The sequence below is a fragment of the Dermacentor andersoni genome, chromosome 2 (genome assembly GCF_023375885.2).
Source record: "Dermacentor andersoni chromosome 2, qqDerAnde1_hic_scaffold, whole genome shotgun sequence".
Taxonomy (NCBI): Eukaryota; Metazoa; Arthropoda; class Arachnida; order Ixodida; family Ixodidae; genus Dermacentor; species Dermacentor andersoni.
Window position 1 is genome coordinate 188,802,411 of NC_092815.1, and position 18,233 is coordinate 188,820,643.

Sequence of the window (18,233 nt, forward strand, 5' to 3'; positions counted from 1 at the left end):
GGGCCCGCGATTACAGCCTGTCGAGTCATACGCCGCCAAACCCTTCGGCCGAACCGAGTCTGAAGACGATCCAGAGAATCCCATTCGCGACTTTTGACGGCCGCACTTATGCAACGTCGCTCTCAACGAACGCTTCGCCGTAAACGCGAGCGCCGGGCGCGCTGGTTGAACGCCCTCTTGCTGCTTTGTTCGCTGCGCGTTCTGAACGGAAGAGGGACCCAAGAGCCTCAACGCCTTGCAACGCCTTACTGTATGTTTAGCGACTCCTGCTACCAGCATGAAGGCACGGCACGAGCGCACCCCACATGAAACGTTCCGCTAAGGCGAGTAGTTTAGCGACCATTTCGCGAATTAATTTTTTTTAGCCCGCACATTCGTGCAATTATTTCGTGGGGTGTTGATAGAGCTGCAGCCTACAATTCTGCGGTGAGACGCATCGGGTGCATGAGCTCGGGCTACTGGATACCGGAACATTCTTTGCCATATGCGCCCAGTCAAGCCGGCGGAAAGAGGGGTGTCTTCAGGCGTATATGACACCCACCCCCCACTGGCCCCTGGCCCCTTGCACCCGGCCCCCCCCCCCCCCCCTTGTTGCTACGCCAGTGATAGTGACTGAGCATCCTACACAAGCGGTGGCTTCACTGTATGCAGCGATTTTTCTTTTGAATGTTTGCAAAATAAGATGTTATTTCTCGCACCCATCTCGTCGTGATGTCGCAGCGAAAAGAGGGAAGAGGGGGGGGGGGGTCATTCTAGATTTTTCGAATCTAAGCACATCCCCCCCCCTCACTTTGTTCATCGCGATCCTGAAAAAGGGGGTGCTTAGAATCGAGTAAATACGGTATTACTCATGTTATGGTCAACGGCCTATACGAGTTGATTCTATTTTTCTCCCCCGTACCTTTATAAATTAAATTCGTTCAATGATGGATGGATGTTATGAGCGTCACCTTTGGAATGGGACGGGGGGTTGCGCCGCCAAGCTCTTGTTATTATACTGCTTAATGTCCTACCTGTGTTAAACAGGAAAAAAAACAACTATGAACTCCCACAACCAAATTTTCTGATCCTCTATTGCGAACTGTGCTTTTGCACGTCTGCGTTTTTTGTCGTTTCCCTACTTTTCTTTCAGCTATCCTCCAATCACCTCTTGCTAATCCCTATTGCGGACATGTTTACTTTTCCACTGCTATCACTGAACCCAAGGGCTTCAAGGAGGCCAGTGGTGCCTAAATCGACCGCTGGGCAGACGTCTTCACATTCTAATAAAACATGCTCTATAGTTTCCCTAGCTTTACCGCGGCAAGCACATGCTTCTTCTTCCTTCCTATATCTCGCTTTATGATGCCCAAGAGAGTGTGGCGCCCTCTCTTGAGTATACTTAAGAGATGGCGTCCCACCTGAGAAGGCGCCACACCCAGGCAGATACCGAAACTATAGTTTCGGTATCAGCCTGGGTGCGTGACGCCCAGCGACATTGGACGGGCGACATCCAGGGCCCGTAAAGTGATCCGCGCTCACAAAGACCATAGACGTTTACAAGAGTGGGAAGAAAGCTCGAGGTGGTTGCCTAAGGACAAAGACATACTGAAGCAAGTATGCGCCATAAGAGGCATGTGTTGGCTGTACCAAGAAAAAATTGAGGAGCCATTCCACTCTGTGAAGGTGGATGACGAGCCAAGCTTAAGCACATCACACAGGGTTAGGCAAGCGTAAATGTATTTTGATCATTTGCTAATGGCAGTGATGATGGCTTTGTGATTACTGTGACATACACTGATTGGTTCGGTTACAACTTTAGACAGAATCTTGACCAGAGTTAAATCTATACAAAACCGTTGTTGAGTAGTTGAGTGACTTGGATTGGTGCGTCACTTCAAACCAAACTTTTCTTGCACAACCCGACTGAACCATATGTTTGTCTGATTTTGATATGTCCACATTGAAGTCTCCAACGATGATCACAGGGGTACTGTCATCAATGCTAACCCATGTGAAGTGTGTGGTCATGGGCGTCTCGATATCACACTAGGGTGTGCCTGGTGATATATGCACAGTAGATATCACAATTCCGTCTTTCGCTTGTACGGCACAGACATCTGTCGCCACAGCCGCTGGAATTGTCTTACGAGTCAAGAGGACAATTGTACATACGTTTTGTAGTCATGAACCTTTGGGGGCTTCAGCCATTACATTTCTTGCTTGCTTCCGGGCGTATAAGCCATTGATGGTGACAGTTTTCGACACGGTTTTCTCCTTGTTGTATGCGTGATTAGAAAAAAATGTAAGCACTGTTCACTTCCCTTTGTTGAGTGCTTGTAGCCTCTGCTTTACGGGGCTATGAGGCATTGTATATTTTGCTTCCTTACGGGGTTGTGAGTGCTTACGACGGTATGAGTCATTGATGATGGTAATTTTGGTTGACGCACACGATAAATACACGGAACTCTAGCCATATACAGCTTCGCTGTAAAATTCGGATTCGACTCAGCACATACTAATGGAATACGAACGGATTCACTCATTGAGACCCGTAGGTAACGTTCCAGAAGCACTTGCATTTAAAGTGGGTGGAAGCATCAACCGGTCAGTAGTGGACATAAGCAAGAAACGTTTAGAGTAAATATGCAAAAAAAAGGAGGAGATTCACGTAAACGGATCCACTACAGCATAGGTAGAGGTACAAGGTAGGTAGAGAAGTTTATAGGAAGGAAAAATGAATTAAGGAGGGGTATACAAAAATGCTAGAATGACAAACATGCATAGAATATCTGAAAAAATAAAAGAAGCTTGGTGATTTTTGATCACCGCCCCGTTTCAATGGGATAACAATAAATCATGTTGCAGTCCTGTTTTGATTCGTCCAGATCTAACACCAGCTGCGTGCTGGAACTGCAGTGCTCGTGGATAAGCGTGAACATGTAACCACAGTTTGGTAGCTGACTCATTTGCTACAGTAGCTGTGAATTTCATGCATTTTGTAGCAAACGAGTTTGACCTAGCGCACCGCTCGTGAAAGAACATGGTAATACATTATGACTATAGTGCTCGTTTGTATGATTATGTCGAATGATTTTTAATATGTGTATCATTTTACGTTAAATATCTGACGTAAGAAGTCCTAACTCCTCTCCCACGTTCCGCGTTCTTCGGTTTAGATCTGTGGCGCCTGCATGCGAGCATGCGCGTGTGTGTGCGTACGTGGTTACGTGTGTGTGTGTGTAACAGCACATTCGCACAGTTTTAATGGTGCTGACCATCATTTCACATGTTATTCACATACATGTTTCGTATATTTCGCACGTTTTTGTACGCTATCTAGTGCGTTTTGGTCAGAAGGGCACGTAATGAGAAAATTTGCTCGAGCTTTTACTTTGCTGCGTCCTATGCATCAGTCGAAGTACAATAAAAGCACAGTCATTGATAGCAAAGTTGTCGCTCTGAAATTTAATCGGACCTCTGAATCAGTGAGAATAAAAACTCAAAGCGAAGGTTTTTGCCCGGCCATCTATGCAGGGAGCATGCGCTGGAGTACAACCCTCATCGCAAGACCCTCGAGGTGTTCCTGATGCTCGTCATGCTCACCAGTCTCCTCGGTGTCGTCGTCTACGCGGCTCTCTCGTACGCCCTTGTGGAGACATTCTGTGAGCAGAGGACGGAATGTCATACAACTTGTAGATTTCACACTTGCGAAGTGTGTGACACCTTTAACGTGCCGCTTCTATCCGTGATGCGCATACCAGTGGCGGTAGTCTAAAAGGAAAATACTCGCAAATAACACAGTGACCTTAATTTCTCGAAAGTTCCCCGAAGAACATATTCTAGTGCCCATTTTACTATAACAGTTATCCTAAGGAATGTTGTTTTTGTTCTAAAAAAAATATCTTGTTCCGAGCACATCGGGCCACTCCGAACGGCTTCTCCGCTATCTCCCTGAGTAAATATGCTACATGCGGCACTGACACCTGTAGTAATCGAAGATGCACCGCATATCCGGTAGGGGCAGCGAATGTACGATAATTTGCTACGCTTAGCGCCGATGGCAATCGCCGAATTTAACGTTCCATTAGGTGCACGTTAAAGAACTCCAGGTGGTCCCAATTATTCCCGAGTACCTTACTACGGCGTGTCTCATAATCAGATCGTGGTTTTGACACTAAAACCCCATAATTTAATCTTTTTTTTGGCGTGCCGCGAACATTTGGTCTGCAATTCGCCAGAGTTATCTAGAATTGCAAGCGTTTTATTTTATGCACAGAAGCTGGTTTATGTGAATGAATGCTCTGCTAAACACTAAAATATTTTAAAAGGGATATACCTGTAACTTATTTAATGTCCCATATTGCTTTTCACATATATCAATGAGTTGCGCTTTTTCCGTTCACATTGAAATGTCTTCTGTACGCAGACGAGAATCATTGATTGTCCTGTTTCAGCCATATATTGTTTCTTACACAAGGAACATTCAAGCATATAAATCACATCTGAACTTGTAGAAGTGAAGATAGATTTCACTTTGTGTGTATAACTATTTGCGGTGCTCTTAATTTTAATGTCACTTTGAAGGTGCCTGCAGGTTTTGTACCTGGGGCGACAACATGCTTTTATTACGAGGGAATGCTGTTGGCTGACAGTTGCGTGCACTAACATGTCTTTAAAGTTCCTGTTTCGGCGATAGGTAACCCTAGGTACATGCGGGAACGCTTTTCTCAGACGCTCGTTACTTGATAATATTGGTTGGTATTTTCGTAGGATGTTGTTTATGTTTGGGAGTGCATTAGAATGTTTTGTTATAAAGACCGGTGGTATGTCAGATTCTAGTGTGGGCTGTTTCTTCGCCAGTTCCTACTGTCTCTCCAATCTTGACGCGGCATCATAAGCTCTATCGAGAGCAACTTGGGGATAGTTCCTTTCTGCTAGCGTTGTTTTAAGGTCGTTCAGGTGGTGGATATAACCACGCCCTTCGCTGCGAATTCTTCCTATTCGTTTCGCTTGTCCAACAAAAATACCATGCTTGCAGTGTCGCGGGTGATGAGTGTGTTAGTCTAAATATTGCTGGCTATCCGTGGGCTTCCGGTAAAGCGTCGTTCTCAGCCTTCCGTTTTCTACGGAGACCGTCGTGTCGAGGAAGTTGATCTGACTATAGGAGAGTGGTGAGCCGTAAATTTAATGCTCGGGTGAAAGCGACTGAAATGGCTAATTAAGTGGGTTAACGCTCTTGTTCCAGTTCCCATGTTATAAATATGTCGTCAATGTAACGAAGGGTTTAATGCAGGGTTTTGAAGGGTAGGATTTCAACAGGTCTGCTTCTAGTTGTCCCATGAAAATGTTCGCATACGTGAGAGCGAATGGTGTACCCATGCTAGTGCCGAAAGTTTGCAGGTAGTGAATAGAATCGAATTCGAAATAGTTGAGCGCGAGAACTAACCTAAGGAGCGACAGGTAAACTTCAGGAGCGTGCGCTTGGTGATTGATTGCGAGGGAGTTAGAAACGGCTTCAATTCCTTCACTCATGGGTATGTTGGTGTAAAGGGCAGAAAATCCAAAGTTACTAGAATAGCGCGGTCGGAAAGGATTCGGTTGGCGTTGATGCGGTCGATAATTCGAAGGAAGTTCCATTTAGGTCTTGTCGTTCGCCTGCTGCCATTAATTAGTAGCGACCATTTCACGCACCTGCAAGATGAGCCCAATTCTTTGGGGTTACTTGGCCGGCAACATGAAATGGATCTCTTATAAGGGGCTAACAGAAAAGCGCTGTGGAACTATTTCAACATTAGAGAGAAATATACAATATTAAGAGAATATTGTATTAGTTCGCAGGAGCATTATCAGCTGTAGCATAATGTTAGAAGTGTGCCAATTGAAATATATATACGGAGAAGGACGGACAAAAAAAGATGGAGGACGCTTAAGCTTCGCCTTTAAGAGTGGAAGATTTAAAGCATACCATTTAAACATAGTGTTTAAACTAGCATTTCCCGACCCGTGACTGCTTCTCACGCTTCCCGGCAACTGGAGCGTATGTAGCCGTAATGCTGACCGGGAAACGCTGGCCGCGAATGCCACGCATGGAGGCGGGCTTTTTGATAGAAACGCCGCCTCGTGCGTGGCTGCGATGCGGTGGAGGCGAGCGCCGTCTGGAGGCATTGCAAAGAGCCGGGCGCGCCGCTCCATGACCCCCGAGATACTTACTCGCCCGCGCGCGCCAATGGCAGACGCCGTGGCCAGTCTCAATGGTAGAAAAGCTGGAAAAGGGGTTTCTTTGAGTTTTCGCGTAACAGAAATATGTTTTATCGTGTAGTGAAATTACAATCCGACGCTATCATGTCGGTATGTTTTGTGTAAGTCGTAATTTACTATTTTTTCTGCGTACTTTAGTTGAGAAATTCAATTACTTCAGTGGCTTCCTTGCGCCACATGGAGGGCCTGGGTATGGGTATGTGCAAAAATCTTTTTGCCGGAAGAACGTCCGACTCTGAACGACGGACACCGAGGCGGGAGGCAAACGCCAGATTTTCTGCGACACGGGGCCCTTAACCCTATCGCGTTAAAACAGCGCCCCCACCAACTGCTTTAATCGCCTCCCAGAGTAACGTATATATTTCACGCAATGCCGGAGTTAGATTCTATGGATGCAAGACAGCCGCTGAAATATTGAAATCAAGTGTAATAATATTTTACAACGAAGCCGTTAGCCTCTAGTTGGCCATGATGTTTCGTGTCTGCGTGTGCGGTGCTTGCAAAAAAAAAAAAAGACAGCGGCTGCACTGTAAAAAAAATTTTCCTTACTTTACAGAAAATCTGCTGGTAATTTGTGACCGAATACTTTTCCGTAAATAAAGAACGGTCCTTTCCGTAGAACGGACAACTGTAAAAGAGAGGCCGTAATACAAGATACGAGTGCTTCTGTATCTGGAATACGGAAGACTCTCTATTCTGAATCTGTACTACAACCGTTGAAGTACAGTGCTTCTCGTATTCAGAGAGCGGAACACACTGTATGCTGAATCTGTACTATAACCGTTAAAATACAGGTGCTTGCCGTATTCGGAAAACGAAAGACTCCGTATGCTGAATCTGTACTATATCCGTTAAAGTACAGGTGCTTCCCTTAGTTCGTCTTGCAGAGAACATCCATTGTTCGGAGAAAGTGCCATCGGGGACAAAATTGCCCAGGACGCGCGAGATTCGACCGAATTTTATTGGTGCACTATTTGCTGGGATCAGCCATACTAACGTCTGCGTTCGGAATGTGCATACGTGACCCACTGTTTTCAGCGGTCTCGAGCAGAAATGCAATTTCGTCGATGCTCGCACTTCCAAGGTACTTTTATCCACGATAGTACATCTCCTTTAATGCAAATGTCATGAAGGCAGCTCATAGCCGAAGCAGCAGGTCACCATTCAGAAAATTGTCTTGCCAACACACTGACATGGCTGCAGAGATAAAACACTTTGCACTTTGTGATACGAATACATTGCATAGCATATATCATATATACAAAAAGGCGCAACATTTCAGTCCTCAAGTTCTTAGATCACAGAAGCAACTTTATTTTCTTCAATCACTCGTCTTGCAATTTTCCTGGTGAAAGTTGTTCTTGACCCCCAACGCCTTGCAAGGATAAACTTGCTGCTGTTAGGAGAAACAAATAGTATTCGTGAATTTCCATCCTAAAGAAATCGGCAAAAAAGTATAATCACAGAAAACAACAAAGCAGTAACTCTGTGTTAGAAAAGCATGTAAGTAGACCAACATTGTTGAAACAAGGAATGTTGCTGTAGCCAACATTTCGACATAGGTGTTTGTCATCAGGGTAGCAAATGTTTTCCTTGGCTGTGTTGTTTTCGATTGTGCACAGCTCACTGGCGCCTAGCTTCATTGGGGGAGAAGAAGCTGGTGCATATAATAGGTCAAGAGAAGCCAAAGTATTAAAATAAAGGCAGGAAGGGTGTGCTTAGCAGTGGTGATTGTGATGGAGCGGGTATGAGCTCTGCTGTCATTTCTTGCTAAGAGTAGGGGTGACCAAAACAGAAAACGATGTACACATGTAAGCAGTCATTAATCCAGTAGACATAATCTTCCCAGAAGTCAAAATAGGTATTAAGATAAAGAGTTTGCACATTTGGAAAAAGGAAACGAAGAATTAAGAAAAATAAATTTTGTATCAAGATGCATCTGGTTAAGGTCAGTGTAAATGGTAAATGAAGGCATAATATGAATACATATTTTGTTGAAAGCCGATGAAGAAAAGATATATTGATCAAATATTAAAAAATAGGGACATCAAAATTAAACTTGGTATGACCATAAAACAGTAAAGAATAGCCTGTGAAAAAGAAATGGGATGGACAATATGATAACCAGGTGCAAGATTGCAAAACGTCGAGCGCTGTTTATATTCATGCTACTGTTGACGGCTTCAAGTTTCTGTCTTCGTGTGGAATCTTTGTCTTGCTTGAACAAAGAAATGGGTCATTTTTTAAACAAGTCAGTTCAAATGCTGTTCAAAGCTTCAGCATTATTATAATGAAAGAAAATATTATGGGCAGTTCTCCTGGGTGGGCTTTCATTCACCAGTTATTTCCACAGGTGTAAGCTCAAAATTTAATGTCTAAATGGACCTTAGCTCCTGGCAAACCATTAGCTGGCCTTTTTTTTAACACAGATGCCTGCACATTATATATGTTTGCAGGAGCGCTAGCGAACTACATACTTGTTGCCACAACCAAAGTGAAACTTGGTAACAGAGTGAAAAAGAAACAGCATTCCACAATAGTGATTTAAGTCATCTGGAAAAGTTGCTGAAGTTATTGTACACCCCCCCCCCCCCCCCCCCCACCATACACAGATTTATACACCAGACTGACTCTCATGGTGTCAACCATGATATTATAACACTAGGCATCAAGTGAGGAGAATTAGGGGATAAGAGGGCACAATTATTTTTGTTAGAACACCAAATGTGCTGTACATGAATGCTACATTCCAACTAACAAAGGAGCAGCCGGTTTGTGAGATGGTGACCAATGCATAGGAAAGCTAATGACATTCTGTGCAGCAGAATGTTGCCGATGAGGTGTTATGCGCACAAGTGCACACTTTCACACAATATGACATCCTGCAGTCAAACCTTGTGCCAACATTAGTTTGAAAAACACCACAGTGGAAAGCAATGAGTGCTAAATTTGTTGAAAATTACTAAGAACTATTCGATTATTCATTATCCTTACTGTTCGTTACAGATTCACAGACTGTTCCCTACGGGTGCTGTAAATAGGCACCCTGCTTTTACAGTGGTAGCAACAATGACCTGTGGCACAGACAAGGAGAAATGCTTATGAAGTTTATGCAAGAGTATACTCTACAAATTACACCCCATTTCACATTCCAATGTGGTAGAAGAGGAAGACGAAATAACTATTTTCTGGTGGAGGAAGCATACCCCTGAGTAGAAGAAACAAGTGTACCCTAACCATTGCTGTTGCCGATGCCTGTGCACTAGGAGTTACATATAATATGGCAGTTACAATTGTTTTTCCACAAGCACTGCACGCTGCTGCCATTTTACCAGTACAGAGCTGTAATACATTTAGGGCAAGTTAAAGCTCTCTAATGGATTTATCTCATATGACACAATTGGAATGCAATATTCTGCAAATAAGTGAAGCGCGATGTGCCATCCCATACAATGAAACACTTTTGAAGAATCTGAATCACCACCTGGGCCGTGACGAGGTAAAGAGTGTGTTCTGTGTAAAGTAGTGAGTGCACCTGTATAGCCTAAAGCTGTGGAGAATGCATTTAGTATCAGCTGTGAAGGTTTCTAATTTTAATTGCACACAGTAAAAACCTCCATGCAGTTTTGCAAAACGCAAACTCCCTACCTTTTTGTTGTTTAAAGGTAATGACACGTAGGGCCATAGTATGTACATTATGGGCTTCGTTCCCAAACAATCAACGTGAATAGCACCACCCTAAGTGTTATGTGCCTTCTGTCTCACATTTGCTGTCAAAAATTGTTAGTGTCGGATGCTGCGATCGGCAGAGAAGGTGATTTCTGGAGCAATATGAAGTATTAAGTACTGTGATCTCAGTTCTTTCACTGCTGTTTAAGCATTATCGGGTCCTAAAGTAAAAAAAGAAGAAGAATAAATACATGTATATTTCACGTCGCAACCCTCATGAGGAATTTAGTAGTCTGGATTATAAAGGATTCAAGATGTACAAAGCAGGACAGATTTCATTCCACTGAAAGAATGGCATCATGCCAATGATTCTGGCATTTGGTGCTATATTTGTATTTAGTTCAGTTGGAATGTGTGTGCATTGTCAGCGATATCGCTTGAGATGTTTCAGATTGACTGTTTTCCCAATTTAGGCAAATTCGTATTCGCAAATAACCTTGTATGACACCAAGAACTTGCTTAGCAGGAGTATTTCTAACATTTGCAAGATATGAGGCTCCTGAATGCATATCTAAGGCTGGGGTGCACGCAGACCTCTAATCTCATCAGCATGTTTCTGGAACTCATCTACAAGGTTTCTTATGATGAATGTAAAGTTGCTTGAACGGCAGAAACAGGGAATTTAAACAGGTGAATTATGCAGCATAAGAATGATGTCAGCAAGAAGCAAGCATCAACAAACACTGTCACTCGATGTGCATAGACCAAACACAAGAATTATTTGTGATGATTTAAAATTCTGGCACTGGAACGAAATTTCCTTTAATCTATATATAAACTCTGATTGTTCACTCTACTACCACTACCTTCAACATAAACATTCATACTCATTATCATATTTATTCCACAACATTCTGGCCAATATTCAATCCTTCATAAGCTGCTTTTTTTTACTGCTAATTCTCTGCCGGAAAGAGGTGTCCGTATGAAGACTATATCATATACTTATTACCCGCTTTTTGATAAATGATAAGGGAAAAACTTCACACCAAAAATGCATTGAGCTTGAGCAAGTTCTATGTATGAAGCTGTTGATTCCTTTTCCTTTTGCCCTCTTTGACCCACCTGGTTAGCTAAGTAGACAGAAAAGTTGCAGGAGAAAGGTGGGGGTGCCAAATTAGACTTGTGCCACAGAGGACCTTTTCATGGTCACTGGAGGAACTGCCTGTGGCCTCGGTATCTTCCTTGGGGGCCATGGCCATTCTAAGAAGCCTTGTCTCCACAGGCTGCATAAAGAAGGATAATTTTCTGAACCAAGTAGTTTTCTTAAAAGAAACCATTCAAGTTGTATTCGTGGCTTTGCACAACAAGATTGCCACGTGACTGGCCACTCAAGAGACTACGTGTATTCGCAGGCTTATTCCTTGGAAAAACACTTTATGTAGCACACAATGAGTACTCAGAAAAGTGTATCGGGAGGCTTTCATATTGCTCTACAACTTTTCATTGGCACTTCTCATTTAATTATTTGAAATGTTTATTAACTAATTAAGAATTATTATAAAATTTGGGAGAATGCAAAAAATAATCCGAGTATCTCCAAGCGATGGCAAACAACGTTACCTTCGTTCTGTCTAGTTACATCGCATTTACATATTTCTAAATCTTGGTGCACGATAGTTAGGACACCCTGTAGATAAAAAACTATATTACAATTTTGATAATCCTCTCTTGTGTGTTATTGGTGGCTATGGTTGCTTCAAGTTATTCTTTCAGTAAGGTACAAGCAGTTTTGAAGTAAAATTGTTTTGCATCAAGGTCGTGTAATCTAGAAAATCAAGCGAAACTCAAGTTGTGTTCACTATTCAGATGTTTAAGTAAGAAGGAGCAGGAAAAGGAAACAGGACACAACACCAACCTCAACTGAACAAGAAACCAGTTTTTGAAAATGCAGAAAAAAGCCACCAGCTTACGTCGAGTACACCCTTGCTATGTACGCCAAGTGAAGTTGTTACCGCAATGCTTGGGTACCATATGAACGTAACCATCAACAACTTTGAGCAGAATATTAACATCGCTAAATGAACTGGCCTTTGCAGATTCTTGATCTGAAATCCTCAACGGCTTGTTCTGGCGTTTAATCTGTCGAGCTCAGTCTGCATTCTCAAAAGCTGGCTTTCGGCCATAATTTCTCTAAACACAACATCAGCTTAAGTCTCAAGATAGGGTTGACCTGTATATAAAGTGAATAATGCATGGCAAACATCATGAACACTCTTACATGTTAACCAGAGGGTTCACTCATGCAGCCATGAAATTGTGTGATGCAGACACATGATATATTGAAGCTGGTTTTGTGAAGTGTTTAATGCTTCCAAGGCTTCTTCTCCAGTTGCGAAAGCTGTCTCCGATAGCTAAATAAGGAATGAGAATAAAAAAGAACTTCAACATGCTAACAATATGTTGGCCATTTGCAAGTAACCAGCAGTCTTTTTGGGCTCCCAGGTTGCCTGGTGCAAATCTACTATGCCACAGTACTTGCGTTATCCAGTACCAGCCACTTTAATATGCAAGGTGTTCAGAGCCCTTTCCCTCTGTTTTTCTGCTTTAGAAACAGTTTAATATGTGTTCAGTAGGCGTCGAGAAAGGGGACAGAAAACACTGTGCACCACTGATTTCTAATATGTTTTGCTGGATGCAGCCCACCGCACCGGATGCAGGTGAAGCCAGTGGAAATGCGGTGTCATGCAGTCGCTTGTCCTGGAAGCAGGGCGTATGGTGGACTAACTAGTGCGTGCGATCAGATAATATTACTGCCGTAAAAATTTTTCTTTGTGGTTTTTCACATTTTAGGAGGTGTCTCTACATGTCTGGTAAGCGTTTTTATGACAATCTGAACCCGTATACGATAGTGTTGTCTTACATCAGGTTCTTTCTCATTTGCCAGTGTTTCCATTGCACGCCACTTATGTTAGCGACACTGTGGACACTGCAATGGAAAAATTCTGGACACCTCGAAACACTGCTTGGGTAGCTTATGGCACATCAGGCAGGCATGTTAAGTGAAGAAATGCCACACACCCGTGCAGACGAAGTGCTGCTGCAAAGTTGTGAAGCACCAACTTCCGGGACAAAGTCGGCTTCAGTCGAGGGCGCTCGATGTGCTGTCCATTCCCTATAGTAGAGATCAGTGGTGTGGACCCTTTTATACTGGCTTTATTTCCTGGTCGGAACCTTGGGAACAGCTTCTACCATATTTTTTTGAACCTGGAACATGTGCAGAGAAAGTCACATCACTGTGCGTTGATTGTATGGCTTTATTTTTCTACACATTCTATCAAATCAATAAAAAATACAGTTCGCACATTTTTACTACTGTATATAGACAGTCTAGTTGCTAGACATGCGAAACGTAACCATCCCTCTGACAGAATGCAACAATAGAAGCATACACTGGAAAGCTACACCAAAATTTAAATTCATGTGACACCGCATCAGCATACAGTATGCTAACTGTATGCTCTAGCCCTGTGTCAAGTAAAAGTTAATTTTCAATCGGTTATGGTGTATTTCTACTTATTCTGCGTCATCAAACTACAATCAATGTTCCAAGTTTACACATTGTTGGCTTTTGATTGCCTACGTGATCCGTTTCCTACTTACACATGCAGTAATCCCACTGTAATAAGGAAAAAGAGTTAGAAAAATAAATGCCGTGATAATCTTCCACATTTGCTGAGGGCAGGAGCAATGGCCAATAGCATGTGGTTGAAGCTACATAAATATTCAGTTTGCACACAGCTTAATTGTTCAGCATGTTATAAAAAGGTACGCTGTGCGCCTCTGCATGACCAATAAAATCTGACTACTTGACACTGCATAAAGGCTGCTGCTTGGTACTGTTCGGCAGTTCGGCTTTGGTTTTCTGATATACAGAATCGTTTAGGTACCAGTAGTTTAGTTTGCGATAAAATGGAACTTGGAGCACTGGTCATTTGCACATAAATAATGCGATAGCAAATATAACACAAGGATAGGAGTATGGGTCTCTTAGAAAAAGTACATACACATTATGATTATAATGTGATGTGATGCCACAATGAAACAGAAAGCAATGCATAGAATTGGACGGCACTTCCATGCAACCGAGGTTATTGGACAGACAGTACTTCAGAAGTGGCCGCAACAGAATCAAACAAGGCAAAGCCGCATTTCCTTGTGTTCAACACAATGCGTTGGCGGGCTAATTGGTGCGAATCCATAAATACTTTGTTTAGCGCAAAACAACGGACACAAGAAAGACGACCAGCACAAGGCGCTACTCTCAACTGACATCACTTTATTGTGTCACTCCTTTATAGATAGCAGAATCTAGAAGAACATGCGCAGTGAGCACCATGTGCAGGAACCACCTACATCCGATCACAAGATTGCACTCATGCGACGGAATCCTAAAAACCATCTTGAGCACAGCACAAGGTTAAAGAAAGCACACTAATGCACTGTGACTCCAATGACTGTATGAAGAAAGCTTCCGATAACTCTCGGGAGGTGGTATCACAACAATTTTTGAAAATCGTAAGATTAGAAATAAAGCATAAATTATATATAGTCACCCTAACAGTAACACCTCATTTGAACTTCACAGTAAGTAGACGTCTGTTGATGCCAGCCTCCCCCAATGCTAAACCGTGCTGCATGCTTTACAGAGAAATTATAGCGGTTTCACTTAACTCTCAAGCTATTCAGGACTGCAGCATTGTAGAAGCCATCTACAAATGTCCCATATCATGTATAACAGCCTCAATTGCTTGCACATCTCACCAAGTGCAAATTAAGATTACTTCTCTTTGTTTAGCATTTTTGCCTGCTAGACCACAATCCAATGACATCAATATATTAACATATTAACTCAAAGAACCTAATTTGGCGAATAGATTAACACCTTCGCATGCTGCCACAGCTGCACTCTGTCATATGCATTGCAATAACAAAGGAGTGCTTGTCCACCAATACTCCAATGTCACTAACAGTGATCGCCTACACATCTAAGTAGATGGTCATGATTTATGTAGCAAATAGCTAAGAGAAAAAAAAATCCACTCAATTTGAGAACTACAATACTGCGATAACTTGAGAGAGATGGACCCATTGCAGGCAGCAGACCTCTTCTCAGCTCCAGTAGAACAACAGAAACTTGCCTTTTAGTAAAAGAAAAGGATTAATTAGTAATGATAAGTTACCTTGTTTTTGCCGAGTATCAATACAATCTGTCTTTCATGCATATCCACTCTCCGCTTTAGTAATACAACTGAATTATTCGTAAAATAGAGTATGATGATACCATTCGCGTCTCTTGCATGTCCAATTTTTTTGCACTGATACACCGCTTACTGCTTGCTTACTGACATGAATGCCTTGACTACCCGGACATCATTCGAAGCAACACGTCTTGCTGCACCGCAAAAATTTGCACCAAGGAAACACAGCAGAGCAGCCAGAGCGAAGAACTTTTCGTTTGGTCACTACAATTAAATCATGCACCCAAGCAAGAAAGTAACGATCACAGGTAGTGAGCCACTGCTATTGCCTCGAAGGTTTATTTCCGTATTCTAACAGAAGTTCTTGTATCGGTACAGTATGCTCTCAAGCCAATACAAGCGTCAATACAAGTGCGCACATGAACGCAGTTTTGTTCTACGTTTTTAAGGCGAGTGAGCAAGAGGTTAGAAGTGCCACACGGAAATTGCGATCGAACCGATCGCGCTACCACTGGAATTGATCTGAAAAGATAGGGTGATCCTTTTCCCTATTCATTTGTCATTTTTGCCCTAAGACGTTGCATAGTGGTGTTCTGAAACAATTAACACCTACGTTATGCAAACGAAATAAGATTAAAATGGGCTTACCTCATGACCAAGTTACGAGCGCGCGTAGACTGTTGAACACCCGTTGAGAGCAAGCAGGCTATCGCGTGTCCAAGCGCATACGTGCACCCCAACACAGGACAACTTCTTCGATGCCGCAGCGTGCAGAGTTTTGTACACGAAGTGAAAGACATTCAGCGCAAATATGCCCGCGCGATGACAGCAAATGACGAGCGCACAAGCGTACACCACACGGCTACAAATTCGGAACTTTGCCAATTCGAACGTGCCGACACCCAAGCAGCGTAACCATCCATCGTTTCTGTTCTTCGCTCCCGATGCGTCAACCTATCTTCCTTGGTGTCTTCCTCCACTCTTGAGTGCAAATCAAGAGATATTTACGGCAAATTAACAACTTTTACAACATGACACGGTAAATGCCGGCTGACTACACATCGAGCGGTTCGTCCACCATTCCTAACGGATGGATGGATGGATAGATCATGTTATGAGTGTCCCCTTTGGAACGGGGCAGCGGGTTGCGCCAACAAGCTCTTGCTCTTATACTGCCTAATGTCCTACCTAGGTTAAACAACGAAAAAAGAAAAAAAAAACTCTATGAACTACCACGCCCAAATTTTCTGATCCCCTATGCGAACTGTGCTTTTGTACGTCTCCGTCTTTTGTAGTTTCCCTACTTTTCTTCCACCAATCCTCCAATCGCCTCTTATTAATGCCTATTGCGGACATCTTTGCTTTACCACTGCTCCCGCTGAACCCAAGGACTTCAAGGAGACCAGTGGTGCCTAAATCGACCGCTGGGTAGGCGTCTTCACATTCTAATAAAACATGCTCCGTCGTTTCCCTAGCTTTACCGCAGCAAGCACATGCTTCTTCTTCCTTCTTATATCTCGCTTTATAGGTGCGTGTTATAAGACATCCCGATCTCGCTTCTAAAAGTAATGAGCTTCCCTTTGAGTTATCATAAATGGTTTCTTTCCTGATTTCGTTTTTTCCTCTTAAGTAGTTACTCATGGCAGGTTTCTTTTCCATTGCCGCCACCCATGAGATTATTTCAGCCTGTCTGACTTTACGCTTGACCTTCTTTGTTACTGTGTTGCCCACCCTACAGGCCGCATACTTGGTGGTAAGCTTCCTAGTTCTTTTCCTCCACTGTGAATCAATGTTTTTCCTGTATAGATACCTGAACACTCTCCCAGCCCAATCACTTTCTTCCATATTCCTCAGCCCTTCACCAGGGGGAAGCGCAGCACGCGCTGCCCCCTGGTGCCGCACTCTGTGAGCGCGGAGAACAGAACAGATTCGGTTTCGTTTTCGCATTTGTGCTCTAGTTAGTGGAACTGCAAAATAATTGAATTCTAAAAGAGGAGAACGCTTTCTCTCCCACAAGTTAGTGCGTTTTATACAAAGGGAGAGAGAATGCAAGAAGCAGAAAGGCAGGGAGGTCAACGAAACCGTTCGCTACTGGGGATAGCAAACCCCTGTGCTGCAATGAAGTGCAAAGAAGAGCATTACGATGCGTCAATAAGCTCTAGTATAGTGATAATTTGGGCTGGTTGGCGCATGCCATGAACGGGTAAATAATGAGTTGTGTCATAACATTTACCCAATTATAAAGCACATGGAACTAATGGTGTTGCATTCTGGGTCAAAAAAAAGAAACCTTGAATTGTTACATCTCGGCACTGGACATTCTTTCTTTCCGTCCTTTTTTTCTTCTTTTTGACAGTACACACAGTACTAGCACGGTAATAGGTCCTTCATCTTCAGTCACCTTCCAGTAGTTTGCACACATATCGGTGCATGTTCGCGTTCTTTATTCTGCCGTACACGAACGAGCGCGCTTACCGGTCTTATTTCAAGATGAAGCGCCAAATGTTTGCGATTACATCTTACCGCAAGAATTAACACATGAACAGTGAAGATTATGTGTAATCGATTTGTCTCAATCAAAGGGCAGTTATTGGCAGAGACGAGAGATATTGTAAATATTATGGGAATGAGTTAAACCAACTACATTGCAGTTCAGCAAAGCCCTTTCAAACTTGGGTTAATTGTTTGCCGCATTCGAAAATTTCATCCGACCGTTGTACTTGGATCTATAGGCCGCCAGTCCCCTTCGAGACCATTTGTAGCTAAATGTAAACGCAGTTACGGTCATTATACTACTCCCTGCGTTTCGGTACTAATTTATAGTGCGCACAATTTTTGGCGTAAAGCCCCAAAGTCATTCCCAGTGCACCAGCACCTGAGTACCGCAAGCTTATTTACGTATACAAGTATGCCCACAGTTCTTCGTTCACTTATATGTATATGCTGTATTATCAACTACAAAGCGCTTAATTCGAGAACATTGCGAGAACACGTATATATTTGCGCATATGATCAGCGTTAAGGCCCATATGCGCGGCAAACTGCGACCGGAATAGAAGATGC

The 18,233-nt window shown here is 43.0% G+C and overlaps 1 protein-coding gene across 1 annotated transcript in view; it reads left to right on the forward strand.

Annotated features, from left to right (window-relative positions):
* LOC126540816 (uncharacterized) overlaps positions 1-18,233 on the forward strand; it is a 72,046-nt gene that overhangs the window by 16,612 nt on the left and 37,201 nt on the right. Inside the window, exon 3 of the mRNA XM_055076409.1 lies at positions 3,517-3,644. Within this exon, the coding sequence (XP_054932384.1) occupies positions 3,517-3,644 (128 nt within the window). The remainder of the gene's footprint in view (positions 1-3,516; positions 3,645-18,233) is intronic.